This window comes from Papio anubis, chromosome 3 (genome assembly GCF_008728515.1).
Source record: "Papio anubis isolate 15944 chromosome 3, Panubis1.0, whole genome shotgun sequence".
Lineage (NCBI taxonomy): Eukaryota > Metazoa > Chordata > Mammalia > Primates > Cercopithecidae > Papio > Papio anubis.
Genome location: NC_044978.1, coordinates 147693961 through 147721695, shown reverse-complemented (window position 1 = coordinate 147721695; position 27735 = coordinate 147693961). Strand labels below are relative to the sequence as shown.

Genomic DNA, 27735 nt, shown 5'->3' with positions numbered 1-27735 from the left:
AGGCGCTCACCAACTGGCCTGGCTAAGTTTTTCGTATTTTTTGTAGAGATGGGGTTTCGCCATGTTGCCCAGGCTGATCTGGAACTCCTGAGCTCAAGTGAACTGCCTGTTTCGGCCTCCAAAATGCTAGGATTACAGTGTGAGCCACCGCGCCCAACACTAAGCAATTTTTTTTTTTTTTTTTTTTTTGAGACGAAGTCTCTGTCGCCAGGCTGGAGTTCAGTGGCGCGATCTCAACTCACTGCAAGCTCCGCCTCCCGGGTTCACGCCATTCTCCTGCCTCAGCCTCCCGAGTAGCTGGGACTACAGGTGCCCGCCACCACGCCCGGCTAGTTTTTTGTATTTTTAGTAGAGATGGGGTTTCACCGTGTTAGCCAGGATGGTCTCTAACTCCTGACCTCGTGATCCTCGAGGATCCTTTGGGATCCTCGGCCTCCCAAACTGCTGGGATTATAGGCGTGAGCCACCGCGCCCGGCCGAACTTAAACATTTTTAAATGTACAATTTGCTGGCATTAAGTACATTCACACTGTTGTGCAACCACTACCACTGCCCATCTCCAGAGCTTTTTCATCATCCCAAACTGAAATTCTATGCCCATTAAACAATAATTTCCGATTTTCCCCTCCCCTCAGACCCTGGAAACTGTAATTCTACTTTCTGTCTGTGTGAATTTGACTGCTCTAGGTACCTCATGTCCGTGGAGTTATACCATATTTGTTTTTTTGAGACTGGCTTATTTCATTAAGCATAATGTCTTCAAGGTTCGTCCATATCATTTCTATTATTATTACATAGAATAATAGAATCTTTCCTTCCTTTTTTAAGGCTGAATACTATTCTGTTGTATGTACGTCCCACGTTTTGTTCATTCATTCATCCATCAACGGACATTTGGGTGGTTTTCACCTTTTGGCTCTTGTGAATAATGCTGCTATGAACGTGGTGCACAAATACCTATTTACGTTGGTGCTTAACATTCTTTTGAGTCTATACCTAGAAGTGGAATTCATGGATCATATGACCATTCATTCTGTTTAATTTTTTGCAGAACCACCATACTGGTTTTCCACAGCATCTTAGAGCACTTTGACGATGCTTTTCTTCAAGGTGCAGGTCAGTTATCCCTTTCATCAGTTGGGTAGGGCAGTCATGTGATGATGGGCAGGAATAGGAATGGTGACTCCATAATTTCAGCAATCAGGCAGGAGAGGGTGGGAAGGAGTTATCTAGAGCAGGTGTCCTCAACCCCTGGGCCACAGACAGGTACCAGTTCACGGCCTGTTAGGAACCGAGTCACACAGCAGGAGGTGAGTGGTGGGTAAGCAAATGAAGTTTCATCTGTATTTACAGTCACTCCCCATCACTTGCGTTACCACCTGAGCTCCACCTCCTGTCATATCAGTGGCAGCATTAGATTCTCATAGGAGTGTGAACCCTACAGTGAGCTGCATATGGGAGGGATCTAGGTTGTGTGCTCCTTATGAGAATCTAATGTCTGATGATCTGTCACTGCCTCCCATCACGTCAGATGGGACCATCTAGTTGCAGGAAAACAGGCTCAGGACTTCCACTGGTTCTATATTATGGTGAGTTGTATAATTATTTCATTATATATTACAATGTCATAATAATAGAAATAAAGTGCACAATAAATGTAATATGCTTGAATCATCCTGAAACCATCTCTCCCCCATCTCCAGACCCGGTCTGTGGAAAAACTGTCTTCCATGAAATTGGTCCTGGTGCCAAAAAGATTGGAGACCTCTGATCTAGAGGTCTTGTCTTGAAGTGAAGTGATAAAACAAGCATGGTATTTTAAAACAATGTAGATTGCAAAGTACAGATCAATTTTTAAAGCAACATTTTTGAGGTTTTTTTCATACTTGACTTAAGATTTAGGTGACTGCTGGAGATCACGAGTAAAGAAGAAAATTTCCAAATGGATTTGTCCACAGGAGGAATGATCAATTTAAACATGAATGATTATAATAGATTTATGTCATGTAAAATTGGGGAGTGCGTGGGTTCTTAAAATACATTTTTTTTTTTTTGAGACAGAGTCTCGCTCAGTCGCCCAGGCTGGAGTGCAGTGGCGCGATCTCGGCTCACTGCAAGCTCCGCCTCCTGGGTTCACGCCATTCTCCTGCCTCAGCCTCCCGAGTAGCTGGCACTACAGGTGCCCGCCACCACGCCCGGCTAGTTTTTTTGTATTTTTAGTAGAGATGGGGTTTCACAGTGTTGGCCAGGATGGTCTCGATCTCCTGACCTTGTGATCTGCCCGTCTCGGCCTCCCAAAGTGCTGGGATTACAGGCGTGAGCCACCATGCTCGGCCTTAAAATACATTTTTTTGACTACCATGTTGGGGTTTCTAAATTTAAAATGTAGTCCATGTCTTTCCACATGTATTGTAGGGGGAAGTCACACAAAATATAAATAAATGTAAAAAGAAAAACAACAGCAAAACAAAACCAGCTCTGCTGCCCACCTAAACATATACAAACATGTCTGTATTCCACAGATGGAGGAAGACAGGTGCTGGCTGCACACCCGTCAGGAATGTTGGAGAGGGAATTCCCAGCTTGTTGGATGAACTAAGCTCTAAAATCTTTTTCATTTCAGAAATTCTCAAGCTACTATGATCAGCACACTCACATTGTATATTGCCCTCTCAAGGAAAAATAATCACTTGGGGTTTTTGTTGTCCAAAGACATACTCTTCCTTTTCCCAGAGATGGACATGTTTAAATACTTTATTGTCAGTAAAGAGAGTTTTCTTTAAGTGTTTTTACATTTGTTTACCAAAAACAAGTTGAGCCAAGTAAGGAGTTGTCATCTGTGTCATCTAATCATCATCATTAAGCTTGCATTTACTTTAAGCTTACTTTAAGGACACTAGAGGCTGTAAGGAAATACAGCAGCACAGCCCGGCCCTGTAGAGACCTGGAGCAGTGGCTTCTGGGGACTCCCAGAGCAGCCGTGGTGGTCAGCCTGTCTTGTTGGGCTGCTCTCCACTTTAGCTGTGACTTGAATTCTCTTTGACTCTTCCTCAATCTACTTCTCTTTCTATTCCCCACTTCTCTTTATTGCTGCCTTTGCTTCTGCATGTGTCTTCCTACAGCCTTTTCCCAGGCTCATGGCTTACAGTAAGGGCTGAGGCTCGCTCTGAGAATACCTCCCCCAAGATGGGAAATCTGTTCAGATCTTTGCCTCACTATGCAAGATGGAGTGTCTCTGTTGGGCGGAGGATTCATGACCACCTTACAGGCGGCTAGCTTATTTTATTTTTATTATTATTTTGAGACAAGAGTCTTGCTCTGTCACCCAGGCTGGAGTGCAGTGGCTTGATCTCAGCTCACTGCAACCTTCTCCTCCTGGGTTCAAGCGATTCTCCTTCCTCAGCCTCCCAAGTAGCCGGGATTACAGGTGTGCGCCACCATGCTCGACTAAGTTTTGTATTTGTAGTAGAGACGGGGTTTTGCCATGTTGGCCAGGCTGGTCTTGGACTCCTGACCTCAGGTGATCCACCTACCTTGGCCTCCCAAAGTGCTGGGATTACAGGCATGAGCCACCACGCATGGCCTATTTTTATAGTTCTTGCCTTTAAGAGGGCCTTGGTCCCTGATCCAGGCAGGTGGGAAAGTCACATGACCTAGAGCTGCTGCCGGGTAGAAGGAAGGGCCTGGGCTTGCATTCTCCCTAAGGGCACTGTAGGTGGCTCAGGGTCTAGTGTGGAGCATGTGTTAGTTGGGGAAGGTTCCTTTACTTTAATTACTGCTATCAGTAAATGAAAACAGTGACAACTTTTTTTTTTCTAAATCCTATTTCTGAAAAATAAATGAAAAGTAATAAAATTCTCACATGGTTAGAAAATTTAAATCATTTGTCATTCATTTACTACATTTGAGTATACGGAGGGGAGAACATTTTAGTTCAAACAAATAAAATGATCCTGGCCCGGCACGGTGGCTCACGCCTGTAATCCCAGCACTTTGGGAGATCAAGGTAGGTGGATCACCTGAGGTCAGGAGTTTGAGACCAGCCTGACCAACATGGTGAAACCCTGTCTCTACTGAAAATACAAAAAATTAGCTGGTCATGGTGGCACACACCTGTAATCCCAGCTACTCGGGAAGCTGAGGCAGCAGAATTGCTTGAAACTGGGAGGTGGAGGTTGCAGTGAACCGAGATCGCACCACTGCACTCCAGCCTGGGTGACATGAGCAAAGCTCCATCTCAAAAAAAAAAAGAAAGAATAAAATAAAATGATCCTAGGTATGTGCTAGGAACCTGAAAGACCTTGGAGAGATTTGGTAACCACACTAAAAAGACAAAAGAAGGTGAAATTAATTTTAATAATGTATTTTATATAATTCACCACATTAAAATATTATTTCACTAATACTCAATATAAAAAACTACTAGCAAGATATTTGACTTTTTTTTTATACAATGTCTTTGAAATTTGGTATGTGTTTTACACTTACAGCACATTTCAATTCAGGCTTGTCACATTTCAAGCATTCAATAGCCATACACGGCTAGTGGCTACCATATTGGACAAACAGGACTAGAGCCTTAGGTTAATAAATGACAGTCCTACAATGAGCCAACAAACTTGAACTCTAATGCACCCAAAAAACTTTCCCTAAGATACCAAATATTGATATTTCTCCTCTCTCATTTCCCCATGTGCTACCCCCTGACTCCCGCTCCCACTTCCCCTCTCAACTGACCCTGCTCACTCTGGGAATCGTCCTGTTGTAAGAGCCATCACTCAGAACCCGCGTCCTCAGAAATTCTCCCAAAGGCTCTAGGAAGGAATATGTGTATCTGTTAGAGGTGTCATGGGGGAGAAAAGGAGGACAAATAAATATTAAAGAAAATTTAAAGAGAAAAAGAGAGAAATAGAAGAGAAAAGCACCAGAAGGAAAGGATCAAAAGGAGAAAGCAAAAAAGAGAAAGAACAGGGGAAACACAAATAGAGAAAATTGGGATGGAAGGCAAAGAACAGGAGAGAAATGGAGAGAAAAGGAAGGGAGAAAATAAAATAGAAGACTAAACAAGGGAGCGGTAAAGAGAAAAGAGTATAGAGAAAAAGAGGAAAGCCTGGATTTCTCTTCCAGGTCTAGGTATTATTATAAGTTTATGAATTAGTTGCTTAGCATTGCTCTTAGGCAGAATTCCAAGACTTAATCATGTAACAAATATCCAAAAAGACATGTCAGCATGAGGAATTCCCCTGGACTTCCTCCTTTGCATCCAAGCCACATGCCACTGTTGCTTGCACTGAATATGAAAAATTATACACTGAATCATGCTTACTAAGATATATTTCAGTACATCCAGGGCTCCGCTAGAGCCAGCTTATACCAGCTCATAAGAGCCAATTTTTAATTTTCAAGAATTTTATGAGTCAGTTGTTAAAAATAATCATTATTAAAAATGAAATTATATATACCTGCATTTAAATAAACTATATTTAGGGTCAAGTGCAGTGACTCGTGTGTGTAATCCCAGTACTTTGGGAGGCTAAGGCAGGAGGATCCTTTGAAGCCAGGAGTTCAAGGCCAGCCTGGACAACATAGCAAGACCCCATCTCTACAAAAAATTCTTTTAAATGAGCCAGGTGTAGTGGCATGCCCATATTCCTAGCTACTTGGGAGGCTGAGGCAAGAGGATCTCTGGAGCCCAGAAGTTTGAGGTTACAGTGAGCTATGATTGTGCCACCATACTCCAGCACAGGTGACACAGCAAGACTCTATCTCTAAAATAAATAAATAAATAAATAAATAAATAAATAAATAAATAAAGGTATATTTAAAACAAAAGTAGTAAATACTCAGAACTCATCAATTCCTAATTATTTGACTGTATATTTACTATCATTATGTTCTGGGAGTTATTTATGTCTACCATATCTGTATGGTGGAAACACTTTACAATGAATGATATACTGCACTTCTCTTTCCAACTCCACTTTCAGTGATGTCATGTTGGTGCTTTGAAATCAACCAAGGTAGGAGTATTTACACCATAAAATTGGCAAACACTATAAATTAGGACTTTAGTTATTGTTTTGTTAATTTTCTAGACTTACAAAAGTAATGAAGAAAACATTAATAATTTGTCAAAGCGTTTTCCTTTTCTGTGAATCTGTTGTTAAACATTTACCAGCACACTACAGAAGCTGGTATCATTTATATCTGATTTTAAAAAGAAAGTATTTATCTAACTCAATGTTTTTTTTTGTTTGTTTTTTGTTTTTTGTTTTTTTTTTTGAGCTGGAGTCTCGCTCTGCTACCCAGGCTGGAGTGCAATGATGTGATCTTCGCCTCCCAGGTTCAAGCAATTCTCATGCCTCAGCCTCCCAAGTAGCTGGGATTACAGGCGCGCAACACCATGCCTGGCTAATTTTTGTATTTTTAGTACAGCCAGGGTTTCACCATGTTGCCCAGGCTGGTCTTGAACTCTTGTCCTTAGGTGACCCACCCGCCTCAGCCTCCCAAAGTGCTGGGAATACAGGCATGAGCCGCTGCACCAGGTCTCAATGGTTTACTTTTTAAAAGAGCAATATTTTGGCAGAGATTTAGATATGAACTCTTACTTTTGGTTAAATTAATGTTCAGTGTTTACATTATTATGACCTACGTAATATTGGGCCTCACTAAAAGCTACATTATACACTACGGTTACAATCTATGATTATACTTTTTGGTTTTCTTGTAGTTAATAATTGCCTTCTATTTTGTTTCGTTTGTTTTCGATGTGTCTATGATAATTTTCCTCACATTCCCAAACAGCTCTCAAGTCAAAAAATGAAATATAATGAAATCTATCAAATAAACAATCACCTCTCTCAAATTACTGTCTGTCATTTTGTTCCAGTATGCATTGGATTTCTGCAGAACTGACATCCTCTGACTTCGAGTTGCTGCTCCCCTGGAAAGCCATTGCTCCTCTCCGCTGCATTAGATCCCTTGTTTCTTGGAATGCACAGCATCTTCTTTCTTGATTTTCATCTGTTGTAGTGGAACTCATCATCCAGTAGTCTCCCGAAAATGCATTGATGGTTAATTTGGAGGCAGAATTTGACTGTCATGCCTCATATTTGATTGATTGTTTGACTGAATATAAAGTCATAAGTTGCAAATGATTTTTCTATATAATTTTGAAGGTATTGTTCTATTATCTTCTAGCTTCTAGCATTGTACTGAGAGATGCATGGCCATTCTGATTTCTGATTCTTTGTATGTAACCTGCTTTCTTTTTTCTTTCTGTCTCTCTGGAAGCTTTTACTATTGTTGTCCCCGATGGTCTAAAATTTCAAGAGAAAGTGTCTTGGTTTGGGTCTTTGAACTGTTCGTTTTGCTGGGTTCTTTTAGGAGATTCATGTCCTTCAGTGGGATTTCTCTGTCTTATTTATTTATTTTTTTATAATGTCTTCACCTCATCTCTTTTTCTGATTCTGGAATACCTATCAGATGGATGTGGACTTCCCAAACTTAGGCTTTAACTTATTTTTTCTCTTGCATTGGCAATTAGTCATTTTGTTCTAATTTCATAGAAATTTCTTTAACATATTTTCCAACATTTCTATTTCTTTGGGTAAGGGGCTATCAAACTTTTTAAGTTCTAAGAAATATCTGTAACTTCAAGTTGTCTTAAAGGAAAGATGAACATCCTCATAGGTCTGCCTGTGACTATATCAGTATTGGTGGTACTTCTGTCCCCTGGCTCTCAATCTTGTTTGGGACCTTATTGATTAACTTTGATAATGAATTTTTATTAAGAGCTGTCATTCACACGGGTGGGTGTTTATTCGGGGAATTCAAGAAGCGACTGGGTCCTAGTAGGATGAAGTCCATCACACAGTTCCAGAACAGTCAAGGAAGGCAGTGCGAACTGGTCCAAAGTGACAGGGAGCTACCAGAAGAAGCAGTTCAGAAGGAGAGAATGTGAGAGTCAGCCAGGAAGTCCAGCTCTTCTCTGAAATCCTCAGGAGGAACTGTTTTCCTGTAACCATAAGGGTTGGGGACTTGAGTCATTTTACTTAAAATGAAAAGGAAGTGGTAACTCAAAAAATGAGAAACCTTGGGGACACTTGGGCTGCATTAATGATGTTGAAATTTTTCATAAGTTTGTTTTCTAACTGGATCCTGTTTTGAGCTGACCATGCTTATTGCCCACATATCAATGGAGATCTTAGTGCTTTTCTATTTCACTCTATTAGTTCTTGATATATATGAATTTTATCTCTGATATTTGCTAACAGTTTACTTCCCAATTTCTTATTTCCCCATTTGCCGTTTTTAGTTGTTTTGTTTGCCTCATTTGTTCATTTGCTTGTGTAACATGGAGCTGTTCCCAGTTTTTCTGTAACTTTTGTCTCTTTTCTGATTTTATTTCATCTTAGAAAGCCCAGGATAATCTAGATGAAACAAAATCAGCACCTCAGCTCCAGTTCCATATTTGGTGGTATAAGATAACAAGGACAAGAAGAATGATGATAATGACATAAAAATAACTAACATTATTGAGCTTTTGCTTAATGCCAGGAACTGTTCTATAGACATTATCTGTATTAACTCATTTAATCCTTGTAACAATAGTATGAGACAGGTATTTTCATTACTCTCATTTTATATCTCCACAATAATAAAGCAGAGAAGGAGTACATAACCACCCAAAGTCACTAGAAGAAGGTGGAAGAAGCCAAATTCAGGCGGAGATCCGAGAGCTCCTCCTCCCCACTGTGTCTGCCACCTCTAGAGTAAATAGCCACGACCCTAAGATAAGTCAATTACATACATTGTACCACTGATTTCTAAAACAACTGTATGAGAGAGGTACCAGTATTATGCCCATTTTACAGATGAGAGAAAGGAGGTTAGGAAGAGTTAAGGAATTTATCTATGGACAGAGGATTTGTGCCCTCTCTTTTCTCTTCTACAGAGAAATTGAGCCAGGATTTAATCCCAGCATGCCAGTTTACAAAGCCCAGCTTTATAACCTTTATTCTCTACTGTTCCACTGGGAGAGACCTATTTTTGGTCTCCTAAGCCCCATTTCCTTATTTGTTTGTTGTAAATTTTTTAGGTGCCAAAAAGTATAAAAACAAAAACAAACACCAGTTGTAGGCAAGCAGTGATAATTTTTTTATATTTCATCTAGATCATTTTCTATGCATATTTTAACCTAGTTGAAATCATAGTGTACATATACTTTTGTATCCTATGCTTTTTATTTATGTTGTAACATAAGCCTAGGTCACTGCAGCCTCGAACTCCTGGGCTCAAGCAATCCTCCTGCCTTAGTCTCCTGAGTTGCTAGGATTACAGAAACTGAGCCACCACACCAGGCCCTATACATTTTTTTAAAATTTGTAATGAAAATGACATAACATAAAAATTACCATCTTAATCTTATACATTATATTAAACGGTTGTGCAATATGTCATTAAACACATTCCTCCATCGTTAGAAATTTGGAGTGTCTCAAATTTTCCATGGTTGCTAATGACCCTACAGTGAACATACTTACAAATAAATATTTGTTCACATTTAAACTTATTTTCTTAGGATACATTCCTAAAAGTAGAACTGACAGATCAAAAAGCATGAGTATTTTCAAATGATATATATATATCTCCAAATTACTTTGCCCTCCTATTATTGCCATATGAAATGCCCATCCCACTGCAGTCTCGCTAGTATAGCAGGCTGATAAAATAGAACTAGGTTAGTCTCAATTTTGGTGGAGGTCCCCCAAGTGAGGTGTGAGACTAGATAACTGGTTTTGTGACCTTTGCTAACTATCCATCTCTAGCCAATTAAGGGGATTGGAGAGACTGAGAAGAGTTATACATTACAAGAGGATTTTGGAGAGGTTTTCGTATATTACAAGTTTCATTTACCCTCAAGAAGGATGGGTGCGGTGTGCTCCCTCTGACCTAGGTTCTAGGGAAAGGGCTTCAACAGTACCATTGGAAAGCTCATTATGTGAAAACTGTAGTTTGGCGGACATATTTGACCAGTCTTTTAATTTATAGCTGGAAATCTAAAGGTCTTAGCTACATACTCTAAGACTATATTTTACAAATAATGAAATCTATGCTTAGAACGTTTAAGTAACTTGTCCAAGATCATCTGCAAATACATGATGGAGCTAGAATTGAAACCCAGACTTGATTCAGGGCTTGCATATTTACCCATTCTGTAATACTTCCTCTCATTTATCTGTGAAATCACTCTTATTATTGTTGATATTTATCTATACTTTGTCCTGAATTCTTCATCTTCCAACTTTGAATTCTTTGGCAGAAGACTCCACCAATACAATTTCAACCTCCCTCCAGCGTCCTTAAAACCACTTATGAGATCTGCTATTTATGTATAGGACTGATCTAACGTCTAAAAATTTTGAATTTGTTAAATAAACTCTAAGTGACTTTATGTTCCTTTCAGGGAATTCTTTTCTGGATTTACAGGGTGTAACAAGTTGAATTGTGTCTCCAAAAATTCATATGTTGAAGTCCTGAACCCCAGAACCTCAGAATTAGACCTTCTTTGGAAATAAGGTTGTTGGGAGATGTACTTAGTTAAAATGAGGTCATTAGAGTGGGCCCTAATCCAACGTACTTGGTGTCCTTATTAAAAAAAAAAAAAAAGGAATTGTGGACACAGAGACAGACAGACAGGCATAGAGGGAAGACGATGTGAAGAGACAGAGAGAAGACAACCATCTCTGAGTTAAGAAAAGAGACTGGGTTGTCCCCAGTAGAAATGGATCCTTTCCTCTCTCCTCTCAAAAGGAGCCAATCCTACCAACACCTTGATTTTGGACTTTCAGCCTCCAGAACTATGGGAATAAATTTCAGTTTAAAAACACCCAGCTTGTTAAAATAGACTGTTAAAATAGACCTTGAAAATGAATACACAACTGCTTGCTGAGAAGTTGAAACTTGGTTATGAAATCTTAAAGTTCAATACAGAAAGTGCAATCATCCTAGAGAAAATGGGAAAATCCAGTTCTTACGATTTTTGCAATTCTGTTACAGAACAATAGTTTTCCTATTTTTAGCACACATTTCATGGTTTGAATTTGCCTCCCACTGTTATGCTTCAAAGAAGTTTAAATAATGACTTTCTTGTATCCCCAAGCTCTAACTCCATGGTTTGACTTTCAAGATCTTTGACAATATAGTCTTAATATAACTTTCCACACTCCTATCCTACTGTTGTTTTTCATGAACCTCATGGTCCAGTCAAACCAGGACACCAGTTCAAGAATAGGCCCAGGTATTCCTGCCTTTGCTCTCTTTATCTTTCTGTTTAGAATGGCCTTTTCATTCTTCATCATTACACATTGAAAAATTCAAAGTTAAAGTCTTCCTTCAAGACCTAATGGAAAAAAACAAAACAAACAAAAAAAAAACCCCGTCATTTCTAAGAAGATTTTTTTTCCCCTAAATTTAAGCAACCTCTAAACTTCCATTTTATAGCTTTGTTTCATTGATTTTATTTTAGTTATTTGGATATATGTAGTGTTCCCTGATTGACTGCAAGTTCTTTAGGCCAAGAAGCTAATAGTATATGTATGTGTTATTTGGGCTCCTTCCCACTCAAAAAAGTAGAGACTGGGATGACAGTTTTGTGTGCTGGTCATTTGTAGGCTTTTTGTTGTTTGTTGTTTTTTATTTTATTTTATTTTGTTTTATTTTATTTTCTATTTTATTTTATTTTTTCTAGACTCCTTGAGTTAAGGGAAGGTTGCTTGTTTGGAGAAGTAATCTCAGGGCTCAAGAGTGAGGGGAATGGGAAGAGTGACCAAGGAAGAATGGAAAGTCAATGCAAAAGCAAGTTACTGAGCTGGTTACCCTGTGGGGAAGTAAACCACAAAGCCACTGGGGATTGTTTGAGAAAAGGTATTGATTATACCTCATTTTTCACCCCAAGAATAGAAGAAAGGAGCATGTATATAACGCGTCCCATCCCATAGTGATATTCCTGGTGCTTCCAGGTTTATGCATGTATCAGAATGGTTGAACAGGCTTCTGCAAGCATCCCATGCAGTGGTATCAGTGAAGTCATGGGGGACATAAAGTGAAAGATACATGGTGTAGTCATGACAAGGTTTTTGTCATGACAACGTTTTTGTCATGACTACACCAGCCCAGAGCTGGCTCCTGGAGTAAAAAGGTAGACTGACAGGATGTTTGATGGGTATGAAAACATCAGATATATCCATTCCTTACACTGCCCCATCTGCTCATGCTCAACTTTAATAGTTCCCCAAAGAGACAGATGCTATATATAGAAGCACTATATATCAACTATATTCTTCCTTCTAATCAAAAGACCAAAGGCTCTTGTGCATGTTAGTTCATACAACCAGAATCTCAGTGAGATCTCCAGCCACAGAAAACCAGACTCAGAATTTCCATTTGGACTAAGGTGGAACACTTTCTTGGTATGGGCTCCCTCATAAGCAGACCCTGAGACAAATATTCAGTGGCAAGTAGTTTATCACAGAGGTGATCCCATGGAATACACATAGAGGAATAAGTAAGTGAGAAAAAAAATGGGAAGGAAGCCAATCGAGAATACTTTATCAAGACAGTGGACAACCAGAATTTTATCTTACTGGGGAACTCAGGGAGAGTGCAAGGTATACCCAAGATTTATCTTAAAAAATGGGTGAGAAAGTTGGGGTATTTATCCCCCAGCTCTTTCTGACATTGGTTGAGGGCTGTTTCCAAGGACAACTTCCAGCTCTTCTGAACTGCCCTTTGTGTGGGCATCACGGTCGGGGGTTGGGGGGGAACCTTCATGCATAGTGTCTCCAGCATTATCAGTGAGCAACCATCAATAGGTTGAGTTGAATGCACCATGGAACTGAGGAAAGCATCAAAAGCTGTAGAAATCTGCTACACAAACCCAGCTATACTCATAAAAGTCATGGCGTTTTCCAATATCGACCATGATACCCCGGAACACACATCACTGAAGGGAAACAGATGCTTCCCTTGACTTCATGATAAACTCAGAACTCAGTTATAGCAAAGAAACAAGTGGATACCTTATGTGTCAGAAATCAACTGCTTAAATCAAAGTTATATCATTCGTTAATTTTTAATACCACATATAAATGGTGAACTGGGGCCCGAAAGTACATATTTTTACCTACATCATGCACTCACAATTGTGTTTGCATTTGTGTTGATGCAAAATAAAGTCATTGTTGGAACTTCCAAAAGCAGCAACATCAACAGGAGGAATATTTTTCGCTTGATGTGTAATCTATTTTTTTGCTTGCTGTGTCAGCTTAATATTAATGGCTGCCCTTAGGTTAGCCCAAAAAAGCCCATGTTTGCTCTTTTCCTTGGGCCATTCCAAATAAGTCCTCCTGGCCATGAGATTTTTGAGCTTGTTATAGCTGCTAGGAATGGAGTACTGCGGAATGGGTTCCAGCAAGATCAGGATTAAGTTATTAGATCCTTCATGAAAGAGATTGTGATGGGCAAAGTAGAGTTCATAATGGCACCACTCACTCTGGACAAAGTTGGGAGACAAAACAAAGATGGACTTGTAACTCTTCTCAATGCAGTTGATGATATTTTCCACAATGCTCTTACCAGGAACAAAGTTTCTCTCATGAAGGCAAATCTGCATACCTTCTTTCTCTAGGTTTGGTAATAATTCATTCTTCACCCAGAAAGAATCGTGCCCACTATATGAAATAAATGCATGAAACTGGAGATTTCTTTGGAGTTCTTCTAAGGGTACATTCCTGGCCCTGCGCCGGGTCTGGGTCCACTGGCACACCATCCTGAGATACCAGGGCAGATCCAAGTAGATGCAGAGGAAGGTCACAGTCACAGCCAACACCAGCATGGTGGCACCGATGGTGACGATCAGCAGAGTTATGTTGCAGGATAATTCAGACATGTGAAAGTCCTTTAGTGGGGTTCCTCTATAACTTTCTGGGTAGTCACACTTATAAGAATCAGGCCAGCCCTCTACCACTTCACTTGATACTTGCTCTATGTTTTTGACAAATTCTCTTAGCTCACAGGTACACTGGAATGGATTGTTCCCTGCTTTTATTGACCTCATCTTCTGGCAGCTCTGGAAGAAATCAGCTGATGGGTGGGAAACTGAATTGTGATCAATGATCAATACAGAAAGGCTGCTAAAGCTGCCACATCCAGGAAGGTCGGTTAAAGAATTGAAAGCAACATTGAGTTCTTGCAAAGCTTCCAGTTTTACGACTTGTTTAGGAATGCTCTTTATTTTATTGCTGTGAAGATCAAGTACCTTGATCCTGGGAGGTAAACATCTGAAAATAGTGTCAGTAAGTATATTTGAAGACATATTTAAACTTAATAGACTTTTAGTCCAAGAGCAATCTCCTTTCTTTTCATCATAGCTTACAGAATTCTGGCTAATATCCAATTGTTGCAGAGACTTCATCCGTGTAGTCATTTCAGCTATTTTTGAAAGTTCTTTTAATTGATTCATTTGTAAAATAAGTGTCTCCAACTCAGTAAGGTGCCCACAATTTTCAAAAACCGTGTCTGTTAAGAGATTATTGGAAAAATCCAAATGCAGGAACGGGCTGATTTTGGATGGGCAAAGCATGTGGATCATGCGTGTACCAGACACTGTGAAATTTTTGATGTTCATATTTGAAAAGATTTCATAGATATCACTTTGTGGAAAACTGAACACATCGCTGACGACTTGGTGTACAGACAAGGCCTTCAGGGAAGTGCCAGAATAATCAAAATCTCTGAAGTCCAGTTGACCCTGTAGCTTCACGTTTGAAATTGAGAAATACCATACGGTTGTATGCCAAACCAGCTGGAGGATCCTAATGAAAGAATTCCAAGTTGTTTCAATGTTGTTTAAAGTAAGACTTGATAACTTTGGATTTGTTTGAAGTTTTGCCAGAATATTTAGGAAGTAAGAACATTCGTTATCTTCTAGCACACATTTGATATTAGATAGTTCCAGATTTGCTACAGTCCTGACTGACACATCCAAAATAAAATTGAATTCTTTGCTTGTTGGGAACACAATGTGCAGACTCTCAGTGTTAAAGTTTTGAAGGCCCTCAGGGTCTTCTTTGTCCCCATAATGCTCTCCTAAGACCAGCAAGACCTTGCTGATATTCAAATGAGCAATTGGCAGCACAGTAGATTTTTCTAAGTGTGTAGTGCTCAACCCCAGAAATTTTAGTTGAGACATATTGCCAAACTCTTTGCATATAGGCAGGGCATCAAATGCATTAAATGACAGGTCCAAGTGCTTGAGGTTCACAGTAGGGTGGCAAGAAATTTTCGCCAACTTGTTGTGGGACAAATCCAAGTATTCCAATTCCTGGTTGAATTTGAAAACACTGATATCAAGATACTGGAGTCTATTATGAGAAATTATCAAAATCCTCAGCTTTGACAGTGATAAGATGTCAGAAGTCCAAAGCTCAGATATATAATTTTGTGATATATTTAAGATTGTTGTTTTCTGGGATAGGTCTTTAGGAACGTGGATGAGACTGTTTTTTGACCTATCAACTAAAAATTCACTTTCTTCAGATAATTGTATTCTGATCTGAAGTGTTAACATAAAGATAATGGCAAAATGGAAGATGCTAGTCATTCTGGAACACTAGACATTCCTAAAGGTAGAATCTGTTCTTCAGATCATCTTGATACAGATACAGATTCTAGAGAAAAAAAATACATGAAATGATGAAATACATTACATACATTTTTTAAATACATGAAATTAGTCATGGCTGATATTAAACTTTTTTTTAAATTAGAGACTCATAAAATGGAGGATACATTCTTTTGGGTTACACAGCCTAAAACTAGAGAAGTATATATATTGGTAAATAATGATGCCAGCTCTAATCAAATAAGTTTTCATATGGATGGTGTAATAGATTGAATGGTGGCTCACCAAAAGATATGTCTACATCTTAACCATGTCCTAATCCCCAGAAACCATGAACGTTACCTTCCTTAGAAAAGGGGTCTTTGCAGAGATAATAAAGTTAAGGATCTTGAGATGAGGAGATCATCCCAAATTATCCAGGTGGTCCATAATTCCAATGACAAGTGCTCTTCTAAGAGAAAGGCAGAGGGACAAGAGAAGAGACGACTAAGAAACAGGGGAGAAGGCCTCGTGACAGTGGAGGCAGAGACTGGAGTGCAGCAGCTACAAGGCAAGGAACAGCAACAGCCGCCAGAAGCTAAAGGAGGCTCTGGAGTGAGGGCAGCCCTGCTGATGCCTTGAGTTTCGACTTCTGCTCTCCAGAACGTTGAGGGCAAAGCCACCACGTTTGTGATCATCTGTTACAGCAGCCTCAGGAAACTAATACAGGTGGGTTCATAGAAAGTTCTCAGGCCCCAAGCTTCCCAAAATTATTTAGAACTCTAGCTAAGACTCGACTGGTGTACTTTCACTCTTCGACATGTGTCTCCCCATGACTTTCTCAAGAGGTGTCCCAAATGGTGGTATTAGGACTGCTTTTCTATTACCCTTTATGACCTATACACGGTTTGGGTCTAACTTTGGTCTTATTCAAAAGGTAATTAGATCATAATAAAAGGTCTCTCAGAAGATCCATTTATTCATCCATTTATTTATTCAACCAGTATTTATTGATCACCTACTGGCCATGTTTTAAGAACTGGAGATAGAGCAGTGAACAAGATAAAGTCTGAATTCTCAAGGAGTTTTTGTCTACTGGGGAGACAGAAAATAAACAAATGATTAAACTCAAGTTCCTGTAGTGATAAGTTCTACAGAGAAAAATAAATCAGGGTAAATTGTAGGTATAAGACAGTGCTTGGGGATGGCTATTTTTGAGTAATGAGTTAGAGAAGGCCTTTTTGAGATGATGACACTAGAGTAGAAATCAGAATGAAGTGAATGAGTAACCTATGGGAAGGTCTGGGTAACCTATGGCATTTCTGGCAAAAGAAAAGGCAAGTATAAAGGACCTGAGATGGAATTGAGCTTGGCTTGTCTGAGAAGGAATGGGAAGTTCAATGTTAGCATGGAGTTAGGGAAGATGAGAGGAGTTAGGGCCAAGATTACTCAGGCTTTGTTGATCATTGTGAGGAGTTGGGATTCTACCCCAAAAATGACGAGAGGGTGGCGAACACTGGGAGGTTTTGAGAAAGGGAGTTGTTTCCTCCTCTCTCTTATTCAGAATACTTTTTTTCATTCATTCATCAAATACGTATTTATTCTCTATGCAGTGACAGGTATTGTTCTAGGTTATGCCTATTGTACCAGTATTCAAACTGCTCTAGCTCAGACACTATTTCGTGGTCAGCATTCCAGTGGCATATGAGAACAGAGGGAGCTGTGTTGGGATGAACTCTAGAGTGTGCACTACTCACCTCCAGAGACCCTTTCAGCTGCGATTACACAGCTACCCAGTTCTCACAAGGAACGTATTCAAAATCCCCTAGAACCATTAGACAAGCAGGCCATCAGTATCAGCAAAGCACCAAATTCCTCTTCATATATCCCCTTCCATATCTCAATGAGCACAGAGAACCTAAATAATTCAGCTTCTAGAAACAACCTTCAGTTACAAAAGTTCCCCAATTTAGACATGCAAACTTATCTGGGTTTTTTTGAGCCTTCCTTGGACTTACCCTTTTGTAGAGGTGCCCAATATGCCTTTGTTATCCTGATTTCTTCTAACATGGAAAAGGGCCTGATACCCCCATTAGTGTTCATGAAGACCCTGAGCAAGGAAGATGATGCAGACATTAACGTTCATGTTAAAAGTCAAGGTGGTGTTTTTATGACATTGATTGTATTTGGCTGAAAGACCCAGAAATTTCCCAATTCTTCCTCTCCAGCTTCCTGAAAGAGCTACTCACACAAGGAGCAATACTTCAATGGATGTTATAGCTTCAGTGTTTGTGCCCTGTGAAATTCTTATGTTGCAATCCTAACCCCCAGTGTGATGGTATTAGCAGGAGAAAATTGGGAAGTAATTAGGTCATAGGAACAGAGCCTTTATAGTACCCTTATAAAAAGGACCCCAGAGAGCTCTCTGGCTGTCTTTCTGCCATGTGAAAATACAAGAAGGAGGCATCTGCAAACCAGAAGAGGGCCCTCGCCTGAACCCAACAACACTACCATCCTGATCTCAGACTTCCACCCTAAAGAACTGTGAGAAACAAATGTCTGTTGTTTATAAGCCACCCAGTCTGGTACTTTGTTATGGCCATTTAAATGGACTCAAATAATGGGAATAAAAATAATACCCTGGGGCAGTGCCTAATATCTCAAAGCAGAGCTACCTGTTACACGATAGGTCGAAACAAAAGTGGCCTGGCCTTAAGGCCCAAGTGGGGTTCCCTGCTTATTCCTATGCCTGAATCCAGATCAGGGCTCTTTCCACCTCCTAGCCAACTGCAGAGTTCATGGAATCAGTGATCAGCATGGTATGCAAAAGTGATCAGAGAGACAGGGGCAGACAGGACCCCATGTATGGGTGCAAGTGCTTGGCTCACAGAACCTACCACAAGCAAGACGAAAGTTGTTCTTTTTTCCTTAACAACAGCCATCGTCACAAAAATACATACATTTATAAAACTGCCTGTCCGCAAGTGTTAGAGCAGGTACTTAGGCAGACATGAGCAGGACAGGAGAGGGGCCCCCCAACCAGGATTATCAGGTGACCATCAGGTGATGATCAGGCGGTTGTTAAACAGTCTCTCTAACCCGGGGGCCGTGGCTCATGCTGTAATCCCAGCATTTTGGGAGGCCGAGACGGGCGGATCACCTGAGGTTGGGAGTTCGAGACTAGCCTGGCCAGCATGGTGAAACCCTTGTACTAAAAATACAAAAATTAGCCGGGCATGGTGGCAGGTGCCTGTAATCCCAGCTCCTGGGGAAGCTGAGGCAGGATAATTGCTTGAATCCAGGAGGCAGAGGTTACAGTGAGCTGAGGTCATGCCATTGCACTCCAGCCTGGGCAACAGGGCAAGACTCTGTCTCAAAAACAAACAAACAAACAAACAAAAACAAAAAATCAGTCTCTCTAGAATAATAATTGGTTGCAGCCAGCACCTGGGAAAGTCAATCTCCTAATAGAAAACACGCCTGAAGCTGGTGGTTAGCAGCCTCCTGATAAAATCTCAGGAGTTGGGCAAGCAGGCTGGAGCATGCATGCCAAGAGGCGCAATGGCAGACTTCAATGGGTATGTGACCTTCCTCTAAGAAGGCTTGTCTGGCAAGGGAAAAATGTCTCCAGTGAGCATGTGCACAACTTCAGTAAACACAGTGTGCATGCAGCCCATCCCAAGGGCTGGCAGGCCACCACACGTGCAGACAGCCCATCCCAAGGGAAGAATCAGGGAGGAAGAGACACAAAACTCCAGAAGCCTGCCAACGAATAAGCCCCAAGTCAAAGGTTAAACTGGGCACTTGGATCTCTCAAGTTGCCCAGTTGGTCCTCTTCCAAGTATACTTTACTTCCTTTCGTTCCTGATCTAAAACTTTTTAATAAACTCTCTGTAAGGAATATGGCTGTGCTTTGGTCAAGGATAGGCTGAGGTAAACATCCAGAGTAACTCAGCGAATTTAGAGTGCCGGCGTGTAACTCACTTTTTATCGTAGCCATGTAGACATAGCATAGAGAAGCTTACCACCATTGCCATAACATAGATAAGGTTCATCCCTTGGCTCTAAGTCACTGTTGTCTGTAAATGGTATAATTGCCCTGCTGACACCATACAGGTGCATTGGCACCCAGAGAGAGAGAGAGAGAGAGAGAGAGCGCCAATGCTGTCTGTCTTTGTAGACGGACTGAGGGGAGCCAGGACACAGCTTGGCGTGCTCGTGCCCAGCCAAGAGAAAGAGTTAAGCTGCTGACCCTGAGGGTAAGGGAGAGCCGGACGCACAGCTGTGTGTGGAAGCTGCCAAACTAAGCAGCCAGGACAAGGCGGACAGTCTGAGAGAACTACTGTAAGTAAGCTGCTGATGAGAGCTGCTGCTGAATAAAATCACCTTTCACCTGCCTACGGCCCCCTGAGTGTTCTTTCAGCTATCTGCTCATCCACCCACTCCCCTCAGACCTCAGTATGGGCTGGAACCTGGCCCTGGGCGTGACACTCTCACTCTGGCTCTAAAACTTGCCTTAGTCTCTCACTCTGCCGTATGCCCCTCAGACAAATTCTTTCCACTGAGGAGGCAAGAATCAAGTTCCAACAGACCCATATGGATTTGCCACCGCTAATGCAAGCATTTAATGAAAGCATAGCTTCAGTTTTGTGTCGAGTTAAATTAATTGACTCACATATCTTCTATTTGCCCAACCTCCATCTTGCCCTTTCATTTAAAGTCATTAATTTCAAGTACTCAGTTTACAAAACATTCTTATTTCTATAATTAAGAAATCAAATGTTATACACAGGAATAATTGATTTTTAATATTTCCAGGATCTTTGAATTTTATGTACCAAACTTGCTAAATCAATGAAGATCAATGTCTCAGTTTCCTAACCAAAGCATTTTTTGATCAAAGTCTTAACAACCATGACTGAGCCTCATCTATTTTAGAACCTTAAAACTCTTTTACTACCCAGAAAATAAGCTGAGCAGTAAAGGATGCTTTAATTTGAAAGTGTAAAATGCCTCTAGGTGTGCTTCTGTCAATTTTCATTATTATGATAGGTTTAGCCTCACATTATATGATACAATGAATCAATACATATAATTTGTCTTCGTTTGGAGATTTTGGAGGCATCAAATCAAGGCTTTGACTGGTCTTAATGGACAATACCCATGCAATCTATCTGGCCCATTGAGTTTAGTCCTGTAAATATTTACTAAGGGCCTTCTCTGCACAACCCTACTAGCTATTAATTGCAGGTTAGAAGAACTTGAGACAGTTCAAGAACTGTTCTGCTTTGTTTTCTATGTGGTTTTGAGAACCTTTGCCTTTTGTTTGTTATAAAAACACATTCGCTTTCAAGTCTTTTGACCAAATTGGGTGTAGCCTGGGAAACATTTTCAAAACCTGCAATTCCACCTGACTTCTAGCTCCCCAGAACCATGTTAGTGGTCTGAGAAACAGAAGGACTAGCTAGTGGGAAAGCCCAGAGAAAAAAACTGAAACAAACCTGCCCACAAAAACAGAAGCGCTGAACAGCAGCATTGCCTCCAGGAGTAACTGACTTATATCTCATTTTCCTTAACACTGCGAAGAGAATACGAATGACTGGATGGGGTGAAGAGAAATGCTGTCAAAATCAACAACTAGCAGCTGTTCTGGAAGAAAATCAGAAGACGTGTGTGACCCAAATATTTATTTCCCAACTCAAAAATATTTCTTGTAAGCAAATCACACACGAGGTGTTATTCCCAGAGCAGCGAGGGGACTTTCTCTGATTTAGGACTCAGAACTGATACACAAATGCCAGTACAAACTACACAGTAACTATGTACCTATCAGAAATATAACCCACTTAGAAAAACACCCAGGACTTACACAGATTTTTGAGAATTCTGTACTTAATAACTAGCTATACAATTATTTTCTTTTACAAAATAAAATAGTATGTTGCTTACCAAGACAACCTGCTTGTCTGTTCCGTTTGGCAGTCCATAAGAAACTCAAGCACTTCCTTGAAGACTTATTTCACTGTTAACCACATTTAGTGTTGAAAACAAAACAAAACAAAAAGGCTCTCTTATGCCACCTACCGAATTCCACTGGAATGACATTACATAATTAAGAATAAACATTTTCTCTTATTCCTATGTAGCATAGTCTGTGGGTTAACCGATAGGCCTGTATTAAAATAGAATCATGTTTCTATGGTTCCGAATTTCACTACAGTCAGTTTACCATTGCCTACACTGACGAAGTAAATGAGGTGTGGTAATAATCCACAGATCATAATTGGCTGAATTCAAAATGCTTCCCGTCGTGGCTATGCTGCTGAAGCGTGCCTCTGGGTGTGTTTCAGCTGCTGTGTTTTTCCTCTTGCCTTTTCATCTATCCACTATTAAGAGCAGAAAGAGGAAGGCGTCAAGATTAAAGTTGTGCTGAAACACATTCGTAAAGGGGGAAGATCATTCATGCGCTAGTTACAGGATGGATGTTAATCATGTCTTTTTTGACAAGTTGATTTGCAGAGAAAATTTGATGCTGAATTTTTTTCCCACTGATCTTTTCAAGCTTTCTTCAAAACATACTTTTGTAAACCTAAGTGAAAAACATGCTAAGAAGAAAACAGATTCTTAGCGTGATTTTCACATAGGGTTTATAAAAATCCTGGGATTTGTTGACAGCATGTTCAAGGAAGCCATTCTCATAGTTCTACTCTTGCCTTTTCCAGTAGTAACAACACAATAGCAACACAATAAATGGGCAAATAAAGTTACGGGATTCCAGCTGACTGCCTCTGAAGTTGATCTCAGCCTGCATGGTGTCCAGTCAAAACCGGATGTGGGGATGACAAAACTGCCTCTCTTCCTTCCCTCCACAGTTCTCTCCCATACTCAGCTTTTCTACCACACCGCGAGCAACGCCAACTTCCCTAAACTAAGAGCGCTGAGATTCTTTTTGACTTGTAATGTTCTCACTGTCTCTCTCTGTTTCCCCTTACCTCAGAATTTGTTTAATAGAGGAAATATGTTATGGCTATAAACATTTTCTGGAACTGAAAGAATGAAACTGCCCGCCTGCCATTTCCTCCCTGAGACCCCTAACTGGACAGGAGGGAGGTGTCCTTGACCAAGAAATTAGTTCCTGGCTCCCAAAAGCATTAACTTTGTGAATCCAGGCCGAGGGAGCAATGCCCAGGGGAGGGAAGTGGACATAGCAGTAAGGGAAGCTCCTCAGCACTCTGAATTCCTGTTTTTCCCCCCACAGACTCATCCCCACCACTAGCAGTTGTGTACATGATTACAAGTGTGTGTGTCTCTGCCTACCAATAGCCCATACGTGGGCATTTCTTTTTGGATTCAGGGCAGTAAAAATATGCTGTCAATTAGATGTGATCTGTAGTTAGTTGTGTGTGTGTGTGTGTTGTTTTTAACAAAACTTTATTGAGATATGATTCACAGATCATAAAAAAGTTCACCCTCACCCGTTTAAAGTGTGTAATTCAGGCCGGGTGCAGTAGCTCATGCCTATAATCCCAACACTTTGGGAGGCTGAGGCAGGCAGATCACCTGAGGTCAGGAGTTCGAGATCAGCCTGGCCGACATGGCGAAACCCTGTCTCTACTAAAAATAAAAAAAAATTAGTCAGACCTGGTGGCACATGCCTGTAATCTCAGCTACTTAGGAGACTGAGGCAGGAGAATCGCTTGAACCCAAGAGCTGGAGGTTGCAGTGAGCCGAGATCCACACTACTGCACTCTAGCCTGGGTGACAGAGCGAGACTCCGTCTCAAAAAATAAAAAATAAAATAAATAAAATAAAGTGTCTAATTCAGAGGCACCCACCTGCCTCTTTTTCCCCCTGTTGTCCAGTGGGTCACCATGGAACAAACACAGTGATAGGTGTAATTATGTATACCTATCAGTCAACAAATACACACTGGTAATCATGTACACCCATCACTCAACAAATACACACTTGTAATCATGTATACCCATCACTCAACACATACTTCTAATCATGTACATCCATCACTCAACAAACACACGCTTCTAATCATGTACACCCATCACTCAACAAATACACACTTCTAATCATGTACACCTATCACTCAACAAACACACACTTCTAATCATGTACACCCATCACTCAATAAACACATACTTCTAATCATGTACATCCATGCATTGACACAGCCTCATCTCCCAGGGAGAACTTCCATTCTCAGACAATACAGCTTCTTTTTAAATTTTTAAAAATATTTTATTTAGTCTAATATATCCAAACATGCAATGATTATAAAGCATTATTAATGAGATATTTTACTTTTTTCATTCTAAGTTTTCAAAATCCAGTGTGTGTTCTATACTTACGGAACATCTCAATTGGGCTATACCATTTTGGGCACTCAATCACGTTTGGCCAGAGGCTACTACCATCTTGGACAATGCGGGTCTAGAATAGCGTTATCACAGCCATGCCAATAAGTACAAGCCTAATTCCAGTTAACAGCAGCCCACGGAGTTAATTCAAAATAAAGACTTCATACTTTATACTCTAACCAACCCCGTACATCTCTTCATAGCAGTTTCTCTGCCCACTCCTATCCCATACCTGGGCACTTCTTTTTGGATTCAGGGCAGTAAAAATATGTTGTCAATTAGATGTGATCTGTAATTAGTTGTTGTTTGTTTTTTTTAACAAAGCTTTATTGAGTTATAATTCACAAACCATAAAAAAATTTCACCCATTTAAAATGTGTAATTCAATGACTTTAGGCATATTCACAGAGTGGTGCAACCATCCCCAAATCAATTTAGAACATTTTCATTACACTGAAAGGAAACACTATACTCCTTAGTCATCACCTCCACTTCTCTACGCATCCCAGCCCTAGGCAACCACCAATCTACTCTATAGATCATACTGATCTCTATAGATTTGTCTATTCTGGATATTTCACACAAATGCAATCACATAAAAAGTAGCCTTTTGTTACTGGCTTCTTTCACTTCGTGTAATGTTTCCATGGTTCGTCCATTCAATATTTCACTTTTTTATTGCCAAATGATTTTCAAGTGTATGTGTGTACATTTTATTTATCCATTTATCAGTTGATGGATATTATGGCTCTTATGAATAATGCTGCCATTGACATTCACGTACAAGCTTTTGTGTAGACATATTTTCTCTTGCGTATATACCTAGGAGTGGAATTGCTGCTGCATCACACGGTAACTCTGCATTTGGCCTTTTGAGGAACTGCCAGACTGTTTGAAAGCAGCTATACCATTTGTTCTGTGAAACAGCCATATAGGCAAAGCAACCCCCAAATGCCCTAGGAGCTGAGAAACCAAAGAACTGAGCAGAAAATCCAGTTTGTCAGTAAAGGGTGATTTACCTGGGGAACTTACCCACAGAAGCATGGCCAAAAGAGGAGCAATACAGGTAGATCTCTGCAGCATTCCTGTCCAGACCCAGGACTTACCGACACCTTATGTAGGGAAAGGAAGTACATGCTCTATACAGACAGCGAAAGGCCACCTTCCAGAACAGGCAAGACTGTTATGTGCATGATAGCCTATAATATGTGTGATAACATCAATGTTGCTTTGATCTAAAGTCAGGATCTATAGTGAGTTCATGTTCTTACACTAAGGACAGTAAATAAAGTAGGAATCAGGAGGCATTCAGGAGACTGGAGCTAATCAGAAGTCAGCATGGCAGATTAGCATCCAAGATGGAGCCACTTTTGCCTCCACACTCCACCCCTCTGATCCAGCTCTTACAACCTCAAGCGCCCACCTCTTCCATGATGGGTCCTGAGCCTCTGGGGGAAAGGGGTTGCTGCAGTCATTTTGGTGATGTGGGTGACACGTTGCATCGGTTTATTTTCTACTTGTAAGCAGAGGCTGCAGCAACAATACAAACAACAGGCAATGATACCTGTGCCAAGTATGAGACACAGAATTAATCATGCCTTTGACATCGTATTTTCCAGAATCCAAACCCAGAGGCATTTTGCAGGGCAGGGCAGCAGCAGGAACAGAAGACTATGGGAGGAAATATGAGTGTCGAGTAGGTACTTGGCAGGGCAGTTCTTCCCCATCAGGCAAAATGGCTATGGTAGCTTCATCTCTTTTAGTTATGACACAGACAGCCCGAGGACTATGGGCTGAGGGTGCACACCAAACGTGTTGCCTGAGGGCAAGGGTAAGGTCACAGGGGCAGCAAAGAAATATACCAAGCGGCCACCAAGAGTGTCCTTTAAAAAGGGCCATGTTCCGTGTATGGCTATGTGGAGCGTCTTGGTCCAGACTCCAGCAGGATCAATGAAGACCTCTTTAGTTGTCAAGGAATTCCCCATTCTCTAGTAAAAAAACAAAACAAAACAAAACAAAAAAAAACAAAAACAAACAAAAAAAACCTTATCCAACCTGGGGAAGATTGCCAGTCAAACTTCTATTCAAGTGTTCCCTCCTCTGCCTCAAGGTCTTGGGGAGTCCCAAATAATATTTGCTGTTGGCCTTTTACCAGCTCCAGTAGAAATTTGTCTGGCTGGACTTTGTTTGCCACTATGGTTAATGGACCATCCTCTACGGTAGTCCTGAGTTGTTGGTGTGGTACCAGCCCTATATTTGTCTCAACTGAATTAAAGTTTTTAATGGCTTTGAGGTAGAAGGCAGGACTCGACTCCAGGGGCGGGGCTCAGACACTGGACCAGACTGAGGACTCGCTAAAACAGGGATGGGGTGAAAGCAGCTTTCATTCAGACACACCCGCCAGTGTGCCATGTCAATTTACCATTGCCATGGCAACAGCCAGACATTACCACCCTTTTCCATGGCAATGACCCAATGATTACTAACCCTTCCCTAGAAATTTCTGCAGAAACTGCCCTTTAATCTGCATGCAATTAAAAGTGGGTATAAATATGACTGCAAAACTGCCCTAAGTTGCTACTCTGCCTATGGGGTAGCCCTGTTCTGCGGGAGCAGTCAGGGAACTGTAACACCACCAGAGATATAACACTGCCTGTTCAATAAAACTGTTTTCTTCTACCTCCGGCTTGAATTCTTTCCTGGAAAAAGGAAGAAGCCAATTCTGCTGAACTTAAAAAGGGAGGCCTGAAAGACCCAGTTAGAATTACCAGGAAACAAATGTGGTATGATCTGATCTCAGCTGCAGTAGGCAAAGAAAAAATAGATGAGCAACCCAATGCCAGAATAGTGGGCCTTTGAAAGACCTGATTCTTGATCAACAGCTTAGACCCCTTCCTACTGTCTATAGTGAGAACACTAAGGATAGTAAATAAAGTAGGAATCAGGAGACATTCATGGGACTGAGGCTAATCAGAAGTCAACATGGTGGATTAGCACCCAAGATGGAGCCACTTTTGTCTTGATATCATTTTATATTCCCATCAGCAATAGTTAAGAGCTCTAATTTCTCTACATCCTTGCTAACTCGGGAGGCTAAGGCAGGAGAACCACTTGAACCCAAGAGGTGAAGGTTGCAGCGAGCCGAGATTGCACCATTGCACTCCAGCCAGGGCAAGAGAACAAGACTCTGTCTCAAAAAAAAAAAAAAAAAAAAAAAAAAAAAAGGCTTGGAATTTCTTTAATGGATTTTGGTCTTTAATTTTTTTCAATGGTCTTTTATAGTTTCAGAGTATATGTTTTGTATTTCTTTTTTTCAACTTATTTCTAAGTATTTTTTGATGCACTGTTCTTCAAATTTTTGATTTGTTCATTGCTGCTGTATAGAAGTATCATTGATTTTTATATAGTGATGTGTATCTTGCAATCTTTCTGAACTTGTTTATTGGTTCTAATGGTCTTTTAGTGGTGTTATAGACTTAAATGTGTGTACTGCCCCAAAATTTATATGCTGAAATCATAACCCTCAATGTGATAATATCAGGAGGTGGGACATTTGGGAGGTAATCAAGTCTTGACAGTGGAGCCCTCATGAATGGGATTAGTGCCCTTATAAAAAAAGACCCAAAGAGCTTGCTAGTCCTTTTTCTGCCATGTGAGGGTACAACAAAAGACAGCAGTCTACAACCCAGAAAAGGCCCT

At 40.6% G+C, this 27735-nt stretch overlaps 1 protein-coding gene across 8 annotated transcripts; it reads right to left on the bottom strand.

Annotated features, from left to right (window-relative positions):
- Positions 1 to 441: 441 nt before the first annotated feature.
- Positions 442 to 27155, bottom strand: TLR1 (toll like receptor 1). 8 transcript variants are annotated; one of them, XR_004182814.1, is made up of 5 exons: positions 25069 to 27155; positions 21614 to 21686; positions 17683 to 17774; positions 6856 to 8017; positions 442 to 1281 (listed from the first exon to the last, which is right to left on the bottom strand). XR_004182814.1 is itself a non-coding variant. In XM_031664661.1 (5 exons), exon 5 carries the CDS (start codon positions 15662 to 15664, stop codon positions 13304 to 13306), a length of 2361 nt encoding a protein of 786 aa, XP_031520521.1. In that variant the 5' UTR covers positions 15665 to 15731; positions 16028 to 16136; positions 17683 to 17774; positions 21166 to 21242; positions 21614 to 21686; the 3' UTR covers positions 13117 to 13303. The 8 variants fall into 8 exon arrangements, 6 of the variants coding, with proteins under 6 accessions (XP_031520521.1, XP_003898627.2, XP_009204934.2 ...); XM_031664661.1 differs by lacking the exons at positions 442 to 1281; positions 6856 to 8017; positions 25069 to 27155 and adding exons at positions 13117 to 15731; positions 16028 to 16136; positions 21166 to 21242; XR_004182815.1 differs by lacking the exon at positions 6856 to 8017 and having other exon boundaries at positions 25069 to 27154.
- Positions 27156 to 27735: the final 580 nt, after the last annotated feature.

Coding starts and splice junctions, on each gene's coding strand:
- TLR1 (XM_003898578.5), bottom strand. CDS start 15,664: ATGACTAGCATCTTCCATTTTGCCATTATCTTTATGTTAACACTTCAG.